General features: G+C 38.5%; 2 protein-coding genes across 2 annotated transcripts; both read left to right on the plus strand.

The window, feature by feature from the left end:
• The first annotated feature begins 1,224 nt into the window (after positions 1-1,224).
• LOC103706420 (expansin-A7) lies at positions 1,225-2,747 on the plus strand. Its single transcript, XM_008790514.2, has 3 exons — positions 1,225-1,384; positions 1,848-2,163; positions 2,389-2,747. Exons 1-3 carry the CDS (start codon positions 1,225-1,227, stop codon positions 2,699-2,701), a joined length of 789 nt encoding a protein of 262 aa, XP_008788736.2. The 3' UTR covers positions 2,702-2,747.
• Positions 2,748-6,525: 3,778 nt separating this feature from the next.
• Positions 6,526-21,643, plus strand: LOC103706419 (general transcription and DNA repair factor IIH helicase subunit XPB1). The gene is made up of 20 exons (XM_008790513.4): positions 6,526-6,687; positions 6,800-6,843; positions 6,916-6,985; positions 7,079-7,247; positions 7,338-7,560; positions 7,660-7,716; positions 8,455-8,598; positions 8,694-8,774; positions 12,236-12,323; positions 13,220-13,557; positions 13,720-13,795; positions 13,901-14,094; positions 15,063-15,226; positions 15,310-15,382; positions 16,053-16,166; positions 18,702-18,782; positions 18,922-18,981; positions 20,771-20,854; positions 20,954-21,096; positions 21,257-21,643. The coding sequence occupies exons 1-20, from the start codon at positions 6,675-6,677 to the stop codon at positions 21,348-21,350; spliced, it is 2,310 nt and encodes a 769-aa protein (XP_008788735.2). The 5' UTR covers positions 6,526-6,674; the 3' UTR covers positions 21,351-21,643.
• Positions 21,644-22,427: the final 784 nt, after the last annotated feature.

Consider the following 22,427-nt stretch of genomic DNA (forward strand, 5'->3'; position numbering starts at 1 on the left):
TTAAGGATCATCCACCACACAAATCTCGAAGCACTCCGAACTTCTTCATTCATCCATAGTTAGGGATCTCCCACCATGTAGATCTTAACGAACTTCGAACTACATAGATCTCAAAGCACCCATAATATATGGCTCATAGTTAAGGGTTATATGGTGCAGATCTCAAAGCACTCCAGACCTCTTCATTTATTTGTCTGCACAGATCTCTAAGCATCTTTAATATATGACTTATAGTTAAGGATCCCATGACACAAATCACAAAGCGCTCCGAACCCTTTCATTCATCTACCTGCATAGATCTAAAAGCGCCCTTAGTATATAGTCCATAGTTAAAGATCATTCACTGCATAGATCTTAAAGCACTTTGAACTCTTTCATTCATCCGCATGGTCAGAAGACATTTTATAGATATATTAAGAGGATGAGGATATTTGGTCATTTGCAATGGCAGGCTAACAACATCGGCTGGTTGAGGAGTTGGAGGACCGCTTTGGTATGATTTGGAAATTTGAAGGATGGATTTGAAACTTTTGAAAATTCACAACTGTCTCATCCAAAGTTGAGGAGGTATTGCTATAATTTTCTCAAAAATAATAATCTAGTTGCGATAGCTTCTCCTAGTAAAATGGTAGAGATGAGCTGCAGGGCCTCATTAGGGGATATTTGGGCACCAACCAAGGCATCCATCCTATATATGAGTACATGAGGGATGACTAAAAAAATGATATCCTACCTAGCAATCAACAACATGGAACTATTCATCACAACTCCATAAAATCTTATAACATCTTCAAACCTCAAGCTCATTTTCGTGTTCCTCCTACAGCAAGAAAAGGAGAAAAATAATGATAATGTATAACTTAGTTTGTTGCACGTTCATTTTGAAGTAGAAACTTGGTGGCACGTTACCACAGCCGACCAAGTTTGATACCTGTGGCCTCCCATGAATCCGAATTCAGAAGTCAAATTCCAAAATCTCTGAAGCACCCCATATGATCTCAACTCCAAATGAGTAGAAAATATGGTCTTCACTCTTCAGGCTAATTTGGCCATTACGGTCGTGTGATTACACAACTAAATTCGTGCCACCAACTCAAAGCAAACTCTCATGTCAACTCTTATGAGTCAAAATTCCTTAGCCATTATATATACCATAGGAAGGAAACGCAACAACTTGTTCCCAAATAGTTGGTGGCAGTTTGGTCGGGGGATCAGAGGAGCAGCATGGCCTCCTTCTCAAGGTCATACATTAACCTTAGCTTCTTGGTGGTGGCAATGGTGATGGCGATGGCGGCAGATAGGGTTCGTGGCCGGTTTCAGCCAAGCCCATGGTCGCTAGCCCATGCAACTTTCTACGGCGACGAGGGTGCATCAGAAACCATGGGTTTGTGTCTCCACCATATCAAGCCTCTTGCTTAAATCTTGAAAAAGTCCATGTCCATGACTTCATGCTACTTCTCTTGCCCTTTTTTGAATATATAGAAAAAGAGAGGCTAGCAAGTTTGCTATTAACTCCAGCAACAAATGACCATGCCATGCAAGGCACAAATTCCATCCTCCCAACATTTCTGGTCTGGTATAATTTTTGAAATAATACATGATGCACTACGCCCATTCTAGTATGCTGGTAGAATAGAGAATGACAAATATGTGGCTATATATATATATATAAGTTATTAATTTAGTTGAAGGGGATGTGCTCATAGTTGTAACAATGTTTAATGTAGGAATACATGAATGGTGTATTTCTCATCCTATTCTCTTATAACGTCAGGGTACTCTAAGAAAAGATTTGATCGACTCGTATGACCATTATTGATCAATGTCATCATGCTTTTCTCCCACAGGTGGAGCTTGTGGCTATGGAAATCTATTCGGCACTGGCTATGGGACTGATACTGCAGCACTGAGCACCACATTGTTCAACAATGGATATGGCTGTGGAACCTGCTACCAGATACGTTGCTATGGATCTCCACATTGCTACCGAGGTTCCCCTTTCACCACCGTGACAGCTACAAACTTGTGCCCACCCAACTGGTTTCAGGACTCCAACAACGGCGGGTGGTGCAACCCTCCAAGGGTACATTTCGACATGTCGAAGCCCGCCTTCATGCAGATCGCAGACTGGAAGGCTGGTATCGTGCCGGTCATGTACCGCAGGTAACTAATTCAAGGGCTTCTCATATAAGAAAACTTTAGCTTACTGGAAAAAAAAAAAGATCGTCTTATTCTCTCATGCAGAGAGACTGTTTCCATATTTCAAATTCGTGATCTCCAGATTATGTTAGTTACTTCGAGACTCACCTTTTAGCTTGCTTAAAAGCATAATATTCTCAATGATATGGGTAAAAATGATGGTTTTATTATGTTTTTGGACACATGCAGGGTGCCATGCCTTAGGGATGGTGGAATCCGGTTCCAATTCCAAGGTAATTGGTATTGGTTGTTGGTGTATGTGATGAATGTGGGAGGTGGAGGAGACATTGCAAGCATGTGGGTGAAAGGATGTCACACGGATTGGATCAGCATGAGTCACAACTGGGGTGCTGCTTACCAAGCCTTTGCTTCTTTGGGAGGCCAATCACTTTCCTTCAAGATCACCTCTTATTCCACACAGGAGACCGTCATTGCATGGAATGCTGCCCCTTCTAATTGGTACGTGGGGATGACTTATGAGGCAAATGTAAACTTCAATTGATATTTGTGAAGATTTTTGAGGACATACCTTCATTTCGAGCACATATAACTCGAGTTTGCCCCGGTCAGCTTTTCTTTGGTCTATCTCCGCGGGCATCTTGCTATTTTTTTTTTTTCAATGCCGAATCGACGAAGTCCAACATTGATTCCTTCGGACGTGTCAATTGGACAAATACGTCCCTGATCCGCCTCGGATCGCCTACTTGTCCGAGTTCCTACTACCGGAAGAGCGAGGAGTTTATAGGCAAATCCTCCCTCTCCATTGAAACAAATGAGATTGTTGCTGATACAGTACATAAAAAAAACACTTTTGTAATTCTATGTCAACTCCTCAGCCTCTTCATAAAAAGCCAGTCCCAACTATTTTAGACTTATGAATGTGGCTGTAGAAAGTAGAATGCTTCTCTTTCATCGGACATTATGTATAAAAGAAGTTTTTCTTTTTTCTTTTGGCTAAAATGGATGTTTTATACATTATGGGTACGGATATAGTCAAAAAATAATAAATCCAGAGTGCACCAGGTAACCCTCTCTCTTCCCCACCCAAAGAGTACCGCTGCAGTGGTTGGCTACATAGGAGGCCACCTAGTTCGCTGCCTCGTTGGCCTCTTTATACCATGCTTCACCTACAAGGCCATCCCACCACAAACCATAGCCCAGATGTCCCTAAGCAGTGAGTGGTAGTTGCATACCCCATTCACTTTCTACTGAATCTAGCTAATGACTGTCGCCGAATCACCCTCAAGCAGTATGACTCTAGCCTGCACCACCTGCCAAGCATAACTCGAGCCAGCCTAAGCCAAAACCTCCTCTGAGTTTAGTTGATATGAAAAGCATGGGATCCTATTTTCCCATGTTCACCAAAAAGGTGGAAGAGAAATGAGAACTGTGCTTCTCACCTCTCGTTCAAATTGCTACAAACCTCATAAAATCTGTGCATTCCACCAAAAAGCAAGAAAAGAAGGGTTGAATTGACTCATGATAATTGGAATTCAGGAAAACATTTTCAGGTTGGAGTTTTTATGGTTTATTTGCCAAAAATATTGCTCTGTAGGCTGCTTACTAATTCTTGGAGCTGCATGAATGCACTACAAGATGTTACAGCCAGACCAAGTGTCATGAAGTTAGATGATCGGAATAAAGAAGGTAACAATAGCTAGATTGGCATCTCCATAATCTAACATTCGATCCCTAAATCAGCCCGACTCGAAACATAATATTATGATGACATAATAAATATTTTAATTATTAGTTATTTATATAAAAATAGACTAAAATTATGAATATGTAGAAAAAATACAGCTATTGACTATTATAATAAATTATTCAGCTATTGACCATTATAATAAATTACTGAGTACCAAATTGCATTTTCCTCTAATCTGCTATAAATGATTAAGAATAAATAAATTATCAATTTGAGGTCTCATTCATGGTGTAGTAGGTAAATTAACAAAGCTTTAACATTTGACACTTGACAATTAACGTTTAAATGGTTGGGATCCCATGTAGACATCCATTGATTAGTTCTTGCCATGGAGAGCTATCCACCGAGGATAAGAGACCCATCCACTGATGACAGAGGATAATGATTGGTAAGTGAAAGAAGGGGCCATCTGTTACAAAGAACCATCCACCAAGGATGAGGCCAGCTTGACCATGACTTGATTCAATTTCATATTTGGATCATAATTTTGGACTTAGAACCAACTCATTTATTGATCAGGTTAAGTTCAACCCATCGAAAGGATTTTAAACCCAACAAGTCATTCGTATCAAGTTGGGATTAAGTTTGACCCAAACTCAATCTAAAATGTTTAAGTTGAGACCAGTTAAGTCAAACTTAAAATTCGAATCAGTCTGTAGTTCTTTTATAAAAAAATATAAAAATTAATAATTAAACATAAAAAATACTAAACTTTTTAATAAAATTAAAAAGACAAAATTTAAACTTGAATTTTTATTCAAACCTTTTAATTTTATCTAAGTAGTCGACATTATCAAATCTACAAACTACATCTTTTAATACATGCCATGCATACTTGAGGGCATTATAAATAAGAATCCACCAAAATAAACAATGAAACATAAATATTTAAATATAATTAGTGAAAATAGATGAGAGATATGACAATTAAGACGAAAAAGAGTAATTAATTTAAGTGAGAGTTTATTTGATAAATTAGAAAAGACATTTAGGGACGCGTTTGGTTGGCAACTGGAATGGAGATTGAAATTTGAATTGGAATGGGAATTGGAATGGCTATATCCCCCAATGTGTTTGGTTCCTAACCATAATTGGAATCGAAATCGAGCTGGGATTTGAACACTAGGGAAGACTAGGAATTGAATTTTGGAGGACTAGGGCAATTCCTATTCCCTGCTGGAATTGAAATATGAATGGAACTCCCTCCAACCAAACGACAAGAATAAAAGTCATTCACTCTCATTCCCATTCCAAAGTCCAGCTCCTCCCAACTCAACGTGCCCTTAGAGTGAAAGAGAAGGAGGTTTATATGATTTGGATTATTGGATCAAGCAGAATTGGTTTTGATCGGATTTGGTCTAGTTGAAAGTTAAAAGGGCTGATCATGCCCTTAGATCCAATCCAACCCACAAATCTTAATCTTCAAATACAAATCTAGTCGGATCTAATAAGGTTCGGACCAGGTTGAGTTACGAGTCGACTTGACCCATTTGTAGCATTATTGAGGATAGGGGACTACTGCCTGCCGACCTACCACCAGGGTCTATCAAGAGAGAGTAGAAGAAGTTAGGAGGTTCAGTTGCTGCTAGCCTACTACATTCCGACTTGTTAACAAGCTCTAATCGTCATGTCAACAAGGTGAAGAAAGAATGAGTTCAGATCCTTTTTGGTGTGATTTTTACCCTATAAATTCTGTACCACGATAACCACCACATCATCTGTCTTTGAAATATGTCCGGATACACACGTGTGAAGAGATGAAGGAGAGCAATCTATTTCCAAGATGGACGATATGGTGGTACTTTGCATAGGAGAAGCAAAAAGAATCCAGCTACTGGCTTGCTGCTACTCTCTGGCTTGCCACCGAGCTCCGGCCATCAGGTCAGCGAAGTGTTGAGAGGTAGGGGAAGGCAGGGAGATTTTGCCCCATTGACTTAGCTACCATCAAATCGGTCTTGCCTGCCATCAAGATTTGGCCATCTAGAGAAGGCGGCAAGAGAGGAAGGGGGACGGGGTCTTGGTGCCTCTCATCAGCCATTAACTGAGATCTTGTGAGAAATGGGAAGAGTAAGAGTGATCCAAAATATCCATTCTAAGGTACAAGGTCATTTGTGCCGAATGCTGGACCCGTTGACAATTAAACCGGTTCAACGGATCGGTCCGGTCCGGTTTTAAAGATATTTATCGGAACTCAGGTTTTAACTGCGCGGTGAGTATGGATGAGAGGGTGACCCGGCCATAATAGTCCGAGGGGTGGTGATGAGAGATGGAGTGGCATTCCAGGTTAAGCATGTATTTAGATAGGCTAACGGACTGAGAATTGGATGGCTCTGCTTACGTAGCCAGCTACTCCGGAGGCATCATGTGGGCCGAGGAGGAAAAGTTGCCGTATGCATTCTATGATTTTTATTTTTTGATTTTATTAGATGTATTCATACTCATAATGTAGGAATACCTATTTTATTAAAAAAATAAAAAAATAATAATAACATCACTCTTAACATGCTTTAAACTTTCTAAACCTGGGTTTTATGTGAACCGATATTTATCCAGACATAATCTCAGCCGGCTTATAGCATGCCGCGAGCCAAACGAGCCCTTCAGGGTCTGCGTAGCATCGCTCTCGAGGCGGTTTTTTCTTTTTTCATTTTTTTCAGCTGCGAGGCGGTTCCGAAGTGCCGTTCTCTGTTTATTCGAGCGTCTAGCGTAGGCTTAAAGCTCTCTCGTCGTTCTCTCCACGTTCCCTCCTCTCCTCTCGATCGAAGCCATGGCTGGCGACGGTAATTTCTCTCTCTTCTTCCCCTCGAACTCCAATCGATCTCCCTTCTTCCCTTCCTTCCTGTCCTCCTCCCTTCCCTCTCTCTCTCTAATTTCTCTCTATTTTCGTTTCAGGAGAAAGGGGTCGGCCTAGCAAGAAGCTAAAGATCTCATCAAAGGTGAACCAATCGATCGAAACCAAGAAACGCACATCCTTTATGTTTCTCTCTCTAATTCGTTCCCTCTTTCAGTCTCCCCAGATCGTCGAAGACGATGACATTGGACATTATGCCGACGATTTCGATGAAGATAGCCGAGAAGGTATTTTATCCTTGAAGATTTTTTTGGAAAGAAATTGCCTGCTATTTGGTTATTTTGGCTGGTTTTGACTGTTGGAATTTGGTCTGGGAGTAGAGGAGAGGGATACCAAGAAGAGGGATTTTACCAAGCTGGAGCTGAAGCCGGATCATGCCAACCGCCCCCTCTGGGCCTGCGCCGATGGCCGCATCTTTCTCGAGACCTTCTCTTCTCTCTACAAACAAGCCTACGATTTCCTCATCGCGATCGCCGAGCCCGTTTGCAGGTCCCTTCCCCAATCCTATTGGCGATTCCTCTTTTTGGCATTTTCTTCAGTTTGATCGTTCTTTCGATAATATGAACTTTTTGGGAATAGGCCGGAATCGATGCATGAGTACAATTTGACGCCGCACTCTTTGTATGCTGCTGTCTCTGTTGGACTTGAGACGGAGACCATCATTAGTGTTCTTAATAAGTTATCAAAGACGAAGTTGCCCCGTGAGATGATTGATTTCATCCATGCTTCCACTGCCAATTATGGGAAAGTGAAGCTTGTGCTGAAGAAAAATCGGTATTTTGTGGAGTCACCTTTTCCGGAGGTAATGATTGTTCAAAATATGAAATTTTGGATTTCCAATGAGTTTTGTTAAAGGTTGCTTGTTAATTGGATTGCTGAGAATGTGATATTGTGAGTGCAGGTGCTGAAGACGTTGCTTAGAGATGAAGGTATAGCACGGGCGCGGATTACTCCTGAGGTATTCCCAATCTTTGAGTGGGACTTTCTCTGTAGTTTGTTGTAAACAATCTCAAAACTGGAATCCTGTTGCACCCAGACCTCCTTTTTTGAGATTTTGTCAATTTTCTTTCATTTCTAGTGGTCCTGGATAATTTTTATTTTACACAGTTGGGTGTGGATAGGCATTTGCAAAGCAAGATGTCAAATATGAGTTCACTGGATCCTCTCAAGTGCATAACATTCTCTAATACCATGCTTTTCAGAGTTGTTTGGTGCTTTCAAGGAGCTCCTTTAATTGCATGATTTTGTCACAACTTCTCATATATCCTGCTTAAACTAAATTTTTTTTATGCATGCATTTTTTTTTTGGGGATTTTAGAAATTTTTCATGTTAAATGCGGTCATATCAGATATCAAAACCTTCCAAGTCCAACCATTTAGTTCAGTAACACATGCTTTGATATATATGGTCAGATCGAATTTTAGTAATTTATGTATTGGAGATGTAAGGACATATACTATGAGTGATGAGTTTTACTTGGTTTTTTTTTTTTGTGTGTTTAAATGCATCTCTAAGTCTTTTTTTCAAATGAGCCCCTAATTGGAGATTTTAAACAAATGGAATTGTTATTTTTTTGTTGACCCAAACTCTGTAATTGCTGCAATGGTTTTTAGATGGTCATCTTTGCATGTTGCCATTTCCAGCATAATAAAAAGTTATTTTTTTTTTAAATTTATCTAATGGTTCTTTCTTCAGAATTCCCAAGGTGGTGAAGCTTTTACAATTAGCAGAACTGCGGGGGAGATAGAAGGGGGTCATGAAGAGTTGCTGAATGGAGCAGAATTCGCTGCTGCAGCTGAAGAAAAAGAAACTCATTCTTTTGAAATAGACCCAAGTCAGGTAATTTATTGTTTATACAGTAAGCTACTAGAAGCTACTACAAAGAATGTTATAAAATTGCCACTTGAAATAATACTTCTTTTTAAAAAATGCAGGTTGAGAACGTCAAGCAGCGCTGCTTACCAAATGCCTTGAATTTTCCAATGCTGGAGGAGTATGACTTTAGAAATGATACGGTCTGTTGTGTTTTCTCATCACCACTTGCTAAATATAATTTTAGAAGTTTCTTAGTATTCTAATAAGATCTCAGAAACCACACCTTATTGTCAGCTCCATGTTGTGGCTCCAGGCCTAGATTATCGGCTCCTTGTTGAATTTTACTTGATAATTTCTTAGTACTATATTCCAGGTTGTGGCTCTAGGCCTAGATTATCTGGCAAACAAAGCTAGAAGAGAAAAGAAGAAAGATAATGGAAGAATGGAATGTAGAAGGGGAAGTGGAAGAAAAAAGAGAAAAAAGGAAGGTGATGAGGGAATGCACCGATCTTGAACGTATCCTCATTTCTACATATATTAGGGTGTGGAAATAGGGGTAATCAAGGTTGGTCACTTGTAGAGTTGTTACAAGATTTAAAACTTAGGCCTCAAGGGCATAGAATAGAATAACAATCTGAGGAGCCCTTTTACACCTTAAATTATGTATATTTGACAAATAGGTTTTCAACCTAGAGCATTTCTCTCTTCTGCTCACCTAGTACATATAGATTGAAGTTGATGACATAACTGACTTTGCAAGGTCAGCTAATTAATTCTTTGCCCTTACTTAAAAGAGAATGTACTTGCTTACCTTCCACCTTTTCTTGAATAAAAGGATGCTCAGTTTCAATATGGTTCAATAGCTAATTGACCATTAGTTTCTCGATATAGAATATGGCCCAGTTAACATAATGCATCAAAATTGGACCATTCACCATAAGCTTATCGCTTGCATCAGTGTCTTTACCCATAAACTCTCAACATTTTCTCTGAGCCATTACCTTGTATTCGACTTTGACATTGAGTGTGGTGAAACACCTAGGTCTTTTGCTCTTCAAGGTCACTTGGTTTTCTATATATGACAATAAGGTGCCAAGTTGTAATTGACTGTAAAGCATTTCATTTTCTATATGACCCCTTTCTCATGATTTTTCCTTTTTAATTTAACACAATTCAGGCTATAAAAGTTTAACAACATATTTTTACTCAACTTTCATCGATCCAATTAGGTCTTGGTTTGACAGCTGTACATTGAGGTCGAGAGTTTGAGTCAAAAAACTAAAATTAGAACTTTCATCAAAATGACATTTAAATTATTCAAGAAAGTATATAATATCATTTAATAGTATATCATAGTAATTGAAATCGTTGAATGTTCTATGTATTGTTTTCATGGTCTATAAACTTAGGACTAATGATCCTTTGAGTTTCTTCCTACTGAACATCTACATGTTTCTAACTATGCGATATTCACAACTCTAAGATTTAAACATTTCAACCATGAGGAATCCCGACAGAAAATATAATAATTTAAAAAAATCTATTAGAATTGGCTGGTCTCAGTAGATATCACTAAAATGTACCAAAATCATACCAAAAAGTCAATTTTGACCTAACCTATCGAAACTTGCATAGCTTGGGGATGGGTTGGATGAATCCTGTCCATTTTGTCTTAGAATTGATTTTGGTCATAATATCAAACATAAAGCACTTCCTCCCAAGAATAAGTTCTCGGAGCCTCATGACCATCTAACCGAGCTCTAATAGAGATGATATTTAGCCTGGTGATAGCTGATAATAAAAGCTTGCCAACCATCCTTATATGTTCTTGTAGGTCGTCTACCATAGCTCCTTAATCCACTACGGGATCCAATTGGTCCTGTAGTGCATCTTTTCTATCCATAATTCTGCTTCCTTCCAAGCATTATGACTTTCTGTCATAAGATAAAATATATACTATGTTTTGGAACCAAACTAGGACTTAGTTTAGCTCTTATTGCTTCTATATCTAAGAATAATTTCGGGTATCTTGGGTTATATTGTTTAATAAGTTATCCCATCAATTTCAATTCCTTTACTAGCACAAGGTTCGTAATGTCATTCATATAAATGACTGTCATGATTGCCCCTTGGGTACTAAGCTTTACACATATAATGACTTGTTTTCCTTTTGAAGCCATATGAATTCTTGGTTTACAAAATCCAAGTTTGTGAAACATTACAATTTGTGAAGTGCATTCCGCAATCTTTTGCTAATTATAATGAATGCCTTCATGGAATTCATTTGAAAAAATGACATTCCCGCAATCACCCTGACTGTTGTGATTACTTGTTTGAATTTAGTTTTTAATAGTGAAAAGAGTTCAAAGTAGTCAACTCCATAGGCCCTAGTATATTCCCTGATAGAATACAAGCTTTGAACCCATCGATGGTTCCATTCAAAAGATACTTGAAGCCTTTTATTCCTCAAGAATGCTGTTCGGAAAGATACTTAACTGCGTACATCCAGTGACACCTTCTGACTTGTTATTGATTGGTAGCTCAATTAGTTCTTTGATCTTATTTGGTTTGAGAGCACCCATCTCTTCCTCTTTTAAGTCACCTCTAGTGAGTTATTTAGAGCAGGGAATGTTGAACCATGCCAAACTGCCAATGGTTCGGGGTGTGCTGAACCAGCTCGGTCGAGAAACGTTATGGTTCAGGTTTTTAAAATGAGACAGCTTGGTTCTTTTTTAAACCCACATCGTCTAGCTATTAAACTGTGCAAATCATGTGCCCCCCCCTCCCCCCCCGGCTTGGGATCCTAGAGAGCATGCTCGCCTCCCACTTGTGAACACCTCTCCTTCCCCCGGCCGCTTGCGAAGGTGTGATTGTCTGCCCCCCATCCACCACTTGCGTTTTGGTAGGTAGTCCTCCCTCTCTCTCTCTCTTTGGGTCGGGTTAGGTTGAGAGTTTTCGCGCCCTCCTTTTTCCTCCCTCCCTCACTTACTCTCTCCTTTTCTCCTTCTCCCCCTCTCTCCTCGCCCATCTTCACTTCGAAACGGGGGAGAAAGGATTTCAGCACTTTTTTTTAATTTTGGAATTTTGAATTTAATTTTTGGGATGAAGCTGTCCCAATTTGCAAATGGAATAGGATGTGCTGCCGTCTCACCCAATCCGGACACTTGGGATAGAGAATGTCCTAAGACATGCTGATCGGAACGCTGGGACAATGGCGTGACGGTCCTATCCCAACACTTGAGATGGCATCCAATCTCGATGTCCTGCAAGATGTCCCATCAAGACTTGAGACCATCAATGTTATAAAGAGCACATTAAATAAAATCTTTGATATTTGCTGTTTCATATAGATTGTTGTCTTTCCTTGTTAATATTCTGACCATCAAAAGGGGTTATCTTGGAATTATAAAATATGCAAGCACCATGCCCCCCCCCCCTCCCCAGTCTCTTGTAGTACTAGCTTTGTGATTAGAAATAGATTTTGTTGTATCACTTAAGTAAGATCCCAGCTGGTGAACAATATCTGTTTATAGGATAAGGAAGTTTAAGCAGATTTAGAAGTAGTTTTGCATTGCATGTTAGATTGCTCACAAGTTAAACATTATTTGATGCATGAAGCTTTCACATTCCTTTTATTATTATGCTTTTTTTCTGGATTTAGGTGAATCCTGATTTGAATATGGAGTTGAAACCTCAAGCGCAACCAAGACCATATCAAGAGAAAAGTCTGAGTAAGATGTTTGGAAATGGTAAGTTTCTAGTGCACATGTGCAGCATATGTTATGTGCAGTATATGTTATGTGCAGATTACATGTCTGCTTGCACATTAAGCTTTCTTGCTATATAATAAAAATTTGATAGTGAAAAAATCTAAACAATATTTGCAGTTTTATATAAGATGTAAGGACAAACTTAAAAGTGATAATATGCCTACTAAAAAGGTGTTAAAAATAGTATTTGAGGACAGTACAAGTAGTGACAACATCTAAATGATACCACATATGTGAAAGAAAAAGATATCATCTCATCCCCTAAGTTAGTATTAGTCTCTCATTTACTTCGATCGAAGTCTTGATGATATCTCATTATTTCATGATCTGCCGTTGGCATCTACCAACATGAGAATCTTGAAAACGAACAGTCTGGCCGCTATGGGGACCAGTCTGGCCACACACACACACACAGAGACACAGAAACCAGTCTGGCCGCTATGGGGACCTGAAACATAATTGATAAATCTTCTCCTGGAAAAACTAAATCTAGTTTAGTACAACCTGGGAGGGGATAAACTCTGGCAGTGGAAATCTGATCTACAATTAAAGGGTAACTTCTGCTCCCAGTGTTGGGTTGCACGCTATATTTTCTCTCTAGATTATGATGTATGCATAAGCCTCAATTTAGTTTGATTGCCAGACATGCAAAATATCTCCAAAAAGATGGATGCTGTTTTGTTGCTAAAGCTGCTGAAAGATCTTTTCCCTATTAATTTGTCTACTGCAATCAAACCCCATGGCTCTCCTTGTAATCTTTAACTGCAATTAATGAGATCCGATCTTTTCATTATTTCAGTTGCTATCAGCTACAACCTTTAAATGATACCTATCAGTATAAGAGCTGCTTAGATTTTTTTTTTTTTAAATTGCAGGGCGAGCAAGATCTGGCATCATTGTACTACCTTGTGGTGCTGGGAAGTCTCTAGTTGGTGTTTCTGCTGCTTGCAGGATAAAAAAAAGTTGCCTCTGCTTAGCTACCAATGCGGTTTCTGTCGATCAGTGGGCTTTCCAGTTCAAGCTTTGGTCCACTATAAGAGATGATCAGATCAGTCGCTTCACATCTGATAACAAGGAAAAGTTTCGTGGTATGGCTGGTGTAGTTGTGACCACTTATAACATGGTTGCTTTTGGTGGTAAACGATCTGAAGATTCTGAAAAAATTATTGAAGAAATACGGAATAGAGAATGGGGATTGCTTCTCATGGATGAGGTAATCTTTTGTTTGAAGACTATTAAATTACTCATAATCCTTTGGGATATTATTAGTTATGCATGAACAATCTCAGAGTAATTCTTCTAGTTGATCTTTTTGCCTCTCAATAACTGTAAGATATGTTTTCTTTTTGTTAATTTAATTTTATTGTGTCTACAGGTGCATGTTGTTCCTGCGCACATGTTTCGTAAGGTTATCAGCATCACGAAATCTCATTGCAAACTTGGGCTTACTGGTCAGTGTTTCTTCTGAATAAATTACATATCCTGGCTGTGCTGAGTACATATATATTGTTTTTCTTGTTGCTTTTGCCTGAACAGTGCTTTGGATGTTATGACAGCAACACTTGTGAGAGAGGATGAGCGGATAACAGATTTGAATTTCCTTATTGGACCAAAACTGTATGAAGCTAACTGGTTGGATTTGGTAAAAGGAGGGTTTATTGCTAATGTTCAGTGTGCTGAAGTATGGTGTCCCATGACTAAGGAGTTCTTTGCAGAGTATTTGAAAAAAGAAAATTCAAAGAAGAAACAGGTAGACCTTTATATTACAGACTATATATGTTATGAGGAAGCGTTGAATCCACTCTATTCATCCCTTATGATTAATTTCCTATAGGTTTATTTTAATTTCAAGTAGATCTGGACCTAGCTTATTAAAGTATTCAGGTGTCGCTTTATTTCATCAATATATTTGATGCTTCCATTTATTAGTACTTGATTCCCTCTATTAATATAGAATTCCATGTGCAACATATGCGCTAATCATATTTAAAGTGCTGCAAGTGAGGGGAAAATTATAGTTAATCTATGGGGGTAATGAGTATTGCAAATAGCTAAATTATGCATAGAATTTCCTTGTAGTGTAGCTTTGACATTTGAACTTTTCTCTCAAATGGACCTTTAGGTAAATCAGATTTTTTTTCCGACCCCTTATCTGTTACAAAACATGGCCATCAGGACCTTGGATAAGATGAAATACTGAATATTGAGATCCTTAACAGAAAAAACCAAAGAAACCATTTGATAAACACTAGGACGAATTTATGATCTCCCTTCAAATGGTATAAATGATTGGATCCAGCGTATGACGAATGGCATCCTCATTTATAGTTATGGAATTAATGTATTTGAGTTTCAAGATTTCCTCAGAAAAAGCCTAGAGTTCAATGAATTAGTTGACAAAAATTCAGGAATGAAATTATTTCAGAAACTTATGAACAGCTGCTAATACAATATAAATAAAGTTTTCCAATTTAAAAATTTGGCTTGATGATATTATAAAGATGAGGCTATGCATGAAAACACTGTATATTTCCTTCTATAAAACAATTTTTAGCCTCCTACATATTCTATGTGATAAATACAAATACCATGAGCATGCCTGTATACATCTTCAAACATTTAACATGTATTATGTTTTTGTCCTATGGTTATGATTTTGGCCATGCCATTATCTTTCCAGCATCATTCTCATGCTTCTTATTGTCCATCTGCTACCAGGCGCTTTATGTGATGAATCCAAATAAATTCAGGGCTTGTGAATTTCTAATTCGCTTTCATGAGCAGCAGCGTGGTGATAAGATAATTGTCTTTTCTGATAACCTTTTTGCGCTGACTGCATATGCAATGAAGCTCCGGAAACCTATGATATATGGTGCAACAAGGTTTTCTTTTTGCTGGAAATTAATTGTTCTTTATATGCATTTGCTTTTCTTGCTCTTCTTAATCTTTTTTTTTTCCAAGTCAGCCACCAAGAGAGGACAAGAATTCTTCATGCATTCAAGAACAGCCCAGATGTCAATACAATCTTTTTATCTAAGGTATGCTGTATTCTCACCACGATTTATCATCTTTAACTGATATACTATTGCTAATTTGGAGTTTAGCATACCTTGTTAAACTCAATTAACTATGTATTAACAAGTTAAAACCATGTTAGAATTATGGCTATCAATCAACATTGTTATGTGATAGCACAGCTGAGCACTATGTATTAGTGACATGGGCTATGATATTTGTTCAAGAAAACTCCATATCAAGGGACAACATCACATTAATGCAAATGCAAATTCCCTGCATGGAATGGCTCTTTAGTTTGAGGATTGAAAACGTACTAGAAGCTCTGAAGTCTGCTGTTCATTTGTGAAGGTTAACTTTGTGCAAACATCCTGTATGGGGTATTTTCTAATTATTCATCTCAAAAAGTGAGGTTGGTGATATGAGAATGAAGTGTTAGTAGACTAATCTTTCCCATGCTTTAATTGTTTAAACCCTCACATCTGTACATATAGTGAATGTTTTTAGGTCAGTGTTTGTGGCATTTACATCTCTCTGTTGCTGGTTAGAGTTAACCTTTCTTATGTTTAAGATTTTATAGGTTATTGAATTCTGTGACAAATTGCTGTTGAACGCGCCTTCAAATTTTTTTATAGATATGGTAATCTTTGATTTCAAGCCAGTAAAATCTTATCTTTCTTTTATTCTTCTCAGGTTGGTGATAATTCAATTGATATTCCTGAGGCCAATGTAATAATACAGATATCATCTCATGCGGGGTCACGGCGTCAAGAAGCTCAACGTTTGGGCCGTATTCTTAGGGCAAAGGTATACCTTAACTGCGACATACTAAGTTACTCATTTGAAATTAGTGAAGACTTATGATTAAGGGTGCCAATGTGCTGAGACATTTTTAGCTCATTCTAACTGGTTGACTTTATATTTTTGGGCTTGCGAGCTGACTTTAAATTAGCCTTCAAATTTTAATACAAAGTATACTGGCAGTATTTTTGGGTATTGGTACTGGTATGGGGCTTGGGATGCATCTATATTGACACATGGTGCTATTTGTTTGTGTCTAATCCAACAGTGTACGATGTGTATATTGTACCCTACCTTTAAGGTACTGGTGCAGGATCTGTATTGAGACATAACATTGTTAGAGGTTTACTTAGCAAAAAGGTCTAACTGGGTATGGCTTAGGACCATTAGCAGTCTATCTGCATGTCACATGCGTATTGCTTTAAAACTGAATATTGTAGTAAACTGGTGACTTAAGATAATTTTACAGTGATTTTTCTCTGTGCCTAGGACTGTTGTGTTCAAATTTTCTGGATGACAGGCATGTTGGCTTTGATTTATTGAAATATGAAGTTTATGGAATCAAGGCATAAGTAGGTTCTGTATTATTAGTCAGACTAAATTTGAGCTCGGCAAAATGTAAAAGAGTTGGACTAGAGTTTGCCTAGGAAACCAAAGCCCAAAAGAGCGGGGCACAAGTTGTGTTCCTCTACTAGGATTAGTAACCTTCCTTGAGTGGTAAAAAACTTGCTTCTTTGTATTATTCATATGCTTATCTATATTTTGTACCCAATCCCACTCTTTTGACATAAGAAACACTTTATACACATACAGAAACTTTGCAGTAATACCTATATGCACACTTGCTTTATTGTAGTTGCGTGTTCAAAGAGATCTCCAGAATCATATGAGTGATCATTTTAGGTAGCTTGTGATTTAGGAGGATCATTTGACCCACTGTGGACAAAAATGACCTCTTCAGGTAGTTCTGGATAAGCTTTGGGCGCAAGTCTACTACATCCAAGACTTAATCAAGTATCAAAAATTCAAGAAGCCATAACTTCTAATAGGGAAGAATTTGGTGATACAGTTGAAGGCGAAGTTGATGTAGGAGTCAAGATTTAACTTCTACCTAAATTTAAGAATTTTTAAAATGTTCTATTATTTTTGATAATTTACATCCTTTTCAATGAAGAGAGAAATCCAATCGAATTTGTGCTGGATTTCACTAGCATAAAAAGGGAGACAAGGTCTGCGGAATTGTCTCGAACCGTCCGGTTTGGGACGTCCTGGGCTGTACTTGCGGCGGACCGGGATAGTTCCATCATTGATATTGAGACGGCTCGCCAGAGGGGAAGGAGAAGAGGAAAAGAGAGAGAGAGAGTGGGGAAGGGAGGGAGAGGAAGCAAGAGAGGCCAGCCGGGGAGCCTTCGCGCAAAGGAGGCAGAGTCCGGGGAGATGTGGAGGCGGAGCTTTGCCTTCGGGCCTTGTTTCGTTAGAAACAGGGGCCCGGATGGGGCTTCTTTTATTTTTGCTTTTCTTAAGTTGAAGTCGGCAAACCCAGTATTGACTTCACTTAATTTTTTTAAAGGATTTGCGGATTTCAACTTAAGAAAAGAAAAAAATAAAAGACGCCCCCTCCGGACCCCTGTTTTGAACGAAATAGAGCCCGAAGGCGGAGCCCCGTCTCTCCGGCCTTCGCCTGCTCCGCACGGAGGCTCCCCGGCTTTCACCGACCGGACCCGGTTGACCTTTCTCTTCCCTTCTCTCCCTCTTCCTCCCTCCCCCGCTCTCTCTCTCTTCCTCTCTCGTTCTCCCTCTCCCTTGCCGTAGAAGTTGTGTCGGTACGGGCCCGGCATGGCACGACACGAGCTTATACCGACTCGTCCTGCTGTGCAACCGGTATGGTGTCCGGTACTGATTTTGCCGTCCTTGAAGTAAGATGTTTTCATTCTTTTCTAATTAAAAGAAGAATCTGACTCAAATAAAGGAATTAAATTTCTATAAAATTGTAAAAAACTTGCATCTTCTCCTCTTTTAGCTAGAAGGGGAATCCAACTCAAATAAGGACTTTATAGTATAAGTAGAGAACAAATGTCATGGTTTTAGAGATCAATAACAGAAGGAATGAAAACAAAGAGCATAGATTCTACTTTCCATCTACCGAGCCCTAACAACATGAGTGAAAAAATGATCATGGAGTCTACTTTCCACCCTTGATATATACCACAATTTGTGAATCATGAGAACTTAATGAAAGTAAAATCCTTATAGCCCTGCTTTCTAAAATTCTTATGTTTTTTTTTTTTGAGAGAGAGATACGATTTGAGTAGGTTGAAAGAATTCTTTCTTCTCTCTGATTGGATCAGCTTGACATGAGTTTGATTGTTTTTAATTTTGAATTAAATTTTATCTTATATGGAATTTGGACATACATTCACACATATACATGCATGTTTATGCGCTTGCACACACCCATGCATGTGTACATACAGGAGCATGCATATGATTGTAAAATTTCTTGTCTATTTGTTAGTTATTAGGCATTTGCTGGATTTTCAGGGTCGACTTCAAGATAGGATGGCAGGTGGAAAAGAAGAGTACAATGCTTTTTTCTATTCCCTTGTATCCACAGATACGCAGGTGGGACTCTATTTTCTTCCAACTTTCAGCTGGTACTTGAACTTTCCGTATTTAATATCGTGGAGAGAAATTCCTATCTGTATGTTTTTTATATTTCTGTTATGGCATAAAAATAACTTCCTTTTGATATTGGGTACAGGAGATGTATTACTCTACTAAGAGACAGCAGTTTTTGATTGACCAAGGATATAGCTTTAAGGTATAGCCCTTTTCCCCAAAAACTTTTCCCTGAGGCGTAAAAATGAACAAATATGGTCCTTTCTTCCGGCTTACTGCTTATAGAGATCGGAGAATGCTATGGTTATGAAAGTTGGTAGTGTAGTTTATTTCTTATTTTGGGATATTGCTTGTTTAGTGCATAAATAGTCGTGTACTGGCGGAACACTAACAGGGGAGGAGGGATTTTTAACTGTGACTATATTTCTTCACTAGTTTGTGGTCCAATAAGATGGTACATGTTATATAAGGACTGCTTATGCACTATTTGAGGCCAACTTCTTTATGTAGAGGACTTGATCTTTATACCTCTCGATGTACGATTTAATGTCCCCATTTAGAAAAATTAAGTTCTTTCATGAATTGCTTATTTTTATTTGTCCTGGAATTGTGGAAAGTTTCCTCTATGATTTTTTTTAATTCTTTTTTTTATTTAATATGAATTATATCTTTACCTTGTCATGTGTATTTTTGTTTGGCATAGCCTTAACCTTGACCAACAAACCTTTTCCCAATACAGATATCAAAATATGATATACAGAATTTTGTGAACTTTTTACCACCGGCTTTTCAGCATGGCATTAATCCTGTAAATTGATGTGGGAAAACCTGAACCTGCTGACTCCGGTAAAGAAAGAGGTTGCCATGAAATTTAATGCGTGAATTGTGAGCTTAGCCTTAGGAAGAGTGGTAGATATAAAGAAGGATGAAGGCACAGTTGCCATATTCACATGCCAATTATGTATATAATCTACTAATAAAAAGATCTTATGATGAAAAATTTCAATCTGTTTTGTTAATTTACGTATTTTCCTCAGCCCAATTTCAACTGGGCTTCCTCCTGTCCTAATTCTCAAAAAAAAAGGGAAAAAAGAGAAAAAGTTCTTTTTTCTGATTCTTTTGAAGGAAGCTTATGATTTTAGTCTTGCTGATCACATTTTATTCCTTAAGCAGTCCACTTCCAGTGTCAGTCTCTAGTTTCCATCGTGAAATTTTTTGCTTCAATTGTTTGCCAGTTCAGGGGCCTCTGTCTGCAACTGTGCTCAAATCATGCCTCAGATCAAAATGTCTTCTTTGGATATTATTTTGAGGAAATCGTGCCTATTCTGACTAATTTATGTTTCTGACTGTAGGACTGATTTTAGGAGCCTTGAGAATCAAGGATGACTCCTCCATATACAGTTTGGCTTACATAATTTTGGTTGATTCATACCTTCTATTTTATTGGTGTTCAGCAAAATCTCTATCACATGCACTTGTAAAGGATGCATGGTTCCATGGACAGAACTAGAATCTAGCCATGTCTTTGCTCTCATTGACTTTGGTGCCTTGTCTGCAACCACTGTTACCTCGCAATGGAAGAAGATTGTAGCCTATAGTCTCGCTGTTTGTGTACTGATACATATATGTGCTCTCATACATAGTGCTCGAACTATGATTGATGTTGTGACTGGTACATGCCATATTTTGCCATAATTCTCTGTTCACTAGACCTCTTCTGCCCAGGCTCATAATTCTGAGGTCACAGTTCCTGATTGCTTTTATTCGTTAAATTAATACTGTATATCGATACCCTAGGTTTCTGTGTTTGACCTGGAATTTATACTAGACTAAGGACAGTTCTGGGGCAAAATGACATTATATTTCTTTTCATGTCTGTTAATACTCATCGACATGTTTGGACATGGCTTTTTTTGTCCGTATTTGGCTTCACTTCATAAATACGTTTCAGGTGTATGAGAACTTGGATTCATTTGTTATGTTAATTTCAGATTATCACCAGTTTGCCGCCGCCTGATTCTGGAGCTGATCTTAGCTATCACAGCCTTGATGAGCAACTTGACCTGCTAAGCAAAGTTCGTTATCCTCACCACTGTTGTTACCAATTGGGTAATCATGCGAGGTTGTTTTTACCACCTTCAGAAGTCTCAATGGTGATCTTTGTTATACTGCAGCTGCTGAGTGCAGGGGATGATGCAGTGGGTCTTGAGCAGCTGGAAGAAGATCAAGATGGCATGGCCCTTCAGAAACACCGACGCTATGCAATATCAATGAGCACTCTCTCAGGAGCAAGTGGGATGGTGTACATGGAGTACACGTATGGCTTTTCTTTAAGCCTTTTTCTTCAAGCAATTCTTTGTGTTTCCTTTTAATCACGTATCATTTCTATTGTTTCTTATCCTTGGTTTTTTTCCCTCTTATGTCCTAATTCCTAGTTTTTTTTTTTTCGTGATTTTGACTGAGCTTCTTGTTGGCAGCACGGGGAAGCACAAGCAAGGCGGTCAGGTCAAAAGCAAACCGAAGGATCCCTCAAAGAGACATCATTTGTTTAAAAAGCGATTCCAAAGTTAAGTTGCTCTATGGAAAGGCAAGCAACGTTGTTGATGAAGAATCACCAACAGATATCCGAGAGGATATATATTGATCAAGAAATGATGATTCATCACAGCATTTTAATTCAGCAAAGGCTTGCCTGAATATGATACACACGGCTATATTCATAAGCAATTGTAATTATAATATATTAGGGGCATCATAGTTTTTCTAGACCACCAGTCTTGCTTTCTGCATCCATTCATGTTGCAGAAAGCTTGTCTGTGTACTATTTGATCCTCAAAGAAGTGCTCGATCATTTTTACCTTTTACATTTCACCTTTGATGGATGAAAGGAGTATGGAGCCCTCTTAGAACGAGATAGGTGGGAGAGGATCCTTCGCCTATTAAGGGGCAGCAGAGAGTTAAGACGTTTGTTATAAAATTTAACAAGTCTTAAGTGGATCTTTAAGGTAATGTTGATTACAGTGGTCTTAGTTCTAATCAATTACGTTTTCGATCCCTTGTTTAGCATAATTAAGTGGACACAGCTCCCTGGTGTCAACCATTAGTTAGGTGTGAACCAAGCAATGAATAGACTGGTCTAAGTCCGGTGGAAAGTTGATTCATTGACTGGGCTCGCATGTTATGTTCGTTGTATAGCCCTTCGTGAGAAGGGATGAAATAGCAATTCTCGGTCACCTTTAATTAAGAACCATAAATGGAGGGATAAATAAGGTTACGAATAGATTGGGTTGACCCATGCCCGGCCCGATTTGATCCATTTTGGAGGGTTTGTGGGGCTAGGTTGGATTTTAAAATTAGGCTCGTTTTATTTTTTAAGTCGGGTTTGGGCTTACTGAATTTAAACCTATCTCGGTGTGATCTATTTAAGATTTGGCTCCAATACGATCCGAATAATTTGTTGGGTCAAAAATTGATCTGATCTTTTATTAGGTTGGATTTAGGTCTAAAATTAGAATCCGAACAAAAAATCAGGTTGGGTTGGGTCACTCACCCGGCTCAGTTACACTTTTAGGAATGAAGGGATAAAATATAGAAGGAAAGTTATAGAAAAGAAAAATATAGAAATAGAAATTTGGAAGAAGAAAAAAT

Source organism: Phoenix dactylifera, chromosome 17 (assembly GCF_009389715.1).
Source record: "Phoenix dactylifera cultivar Barhee BC4 chromosome 17, palm_55x_up_171113_PBpolish2nd_filt_p, whole genome shotgun sequence".
In the NCBI taxonomy this organism is placed as follows: domain Eukaryota; kingdom Viridiplantae; phylum Streptophyta; class Magnoliopsida; order Arecales; family Arecaceae; genus Phoenix; species Phoenix dactylifera.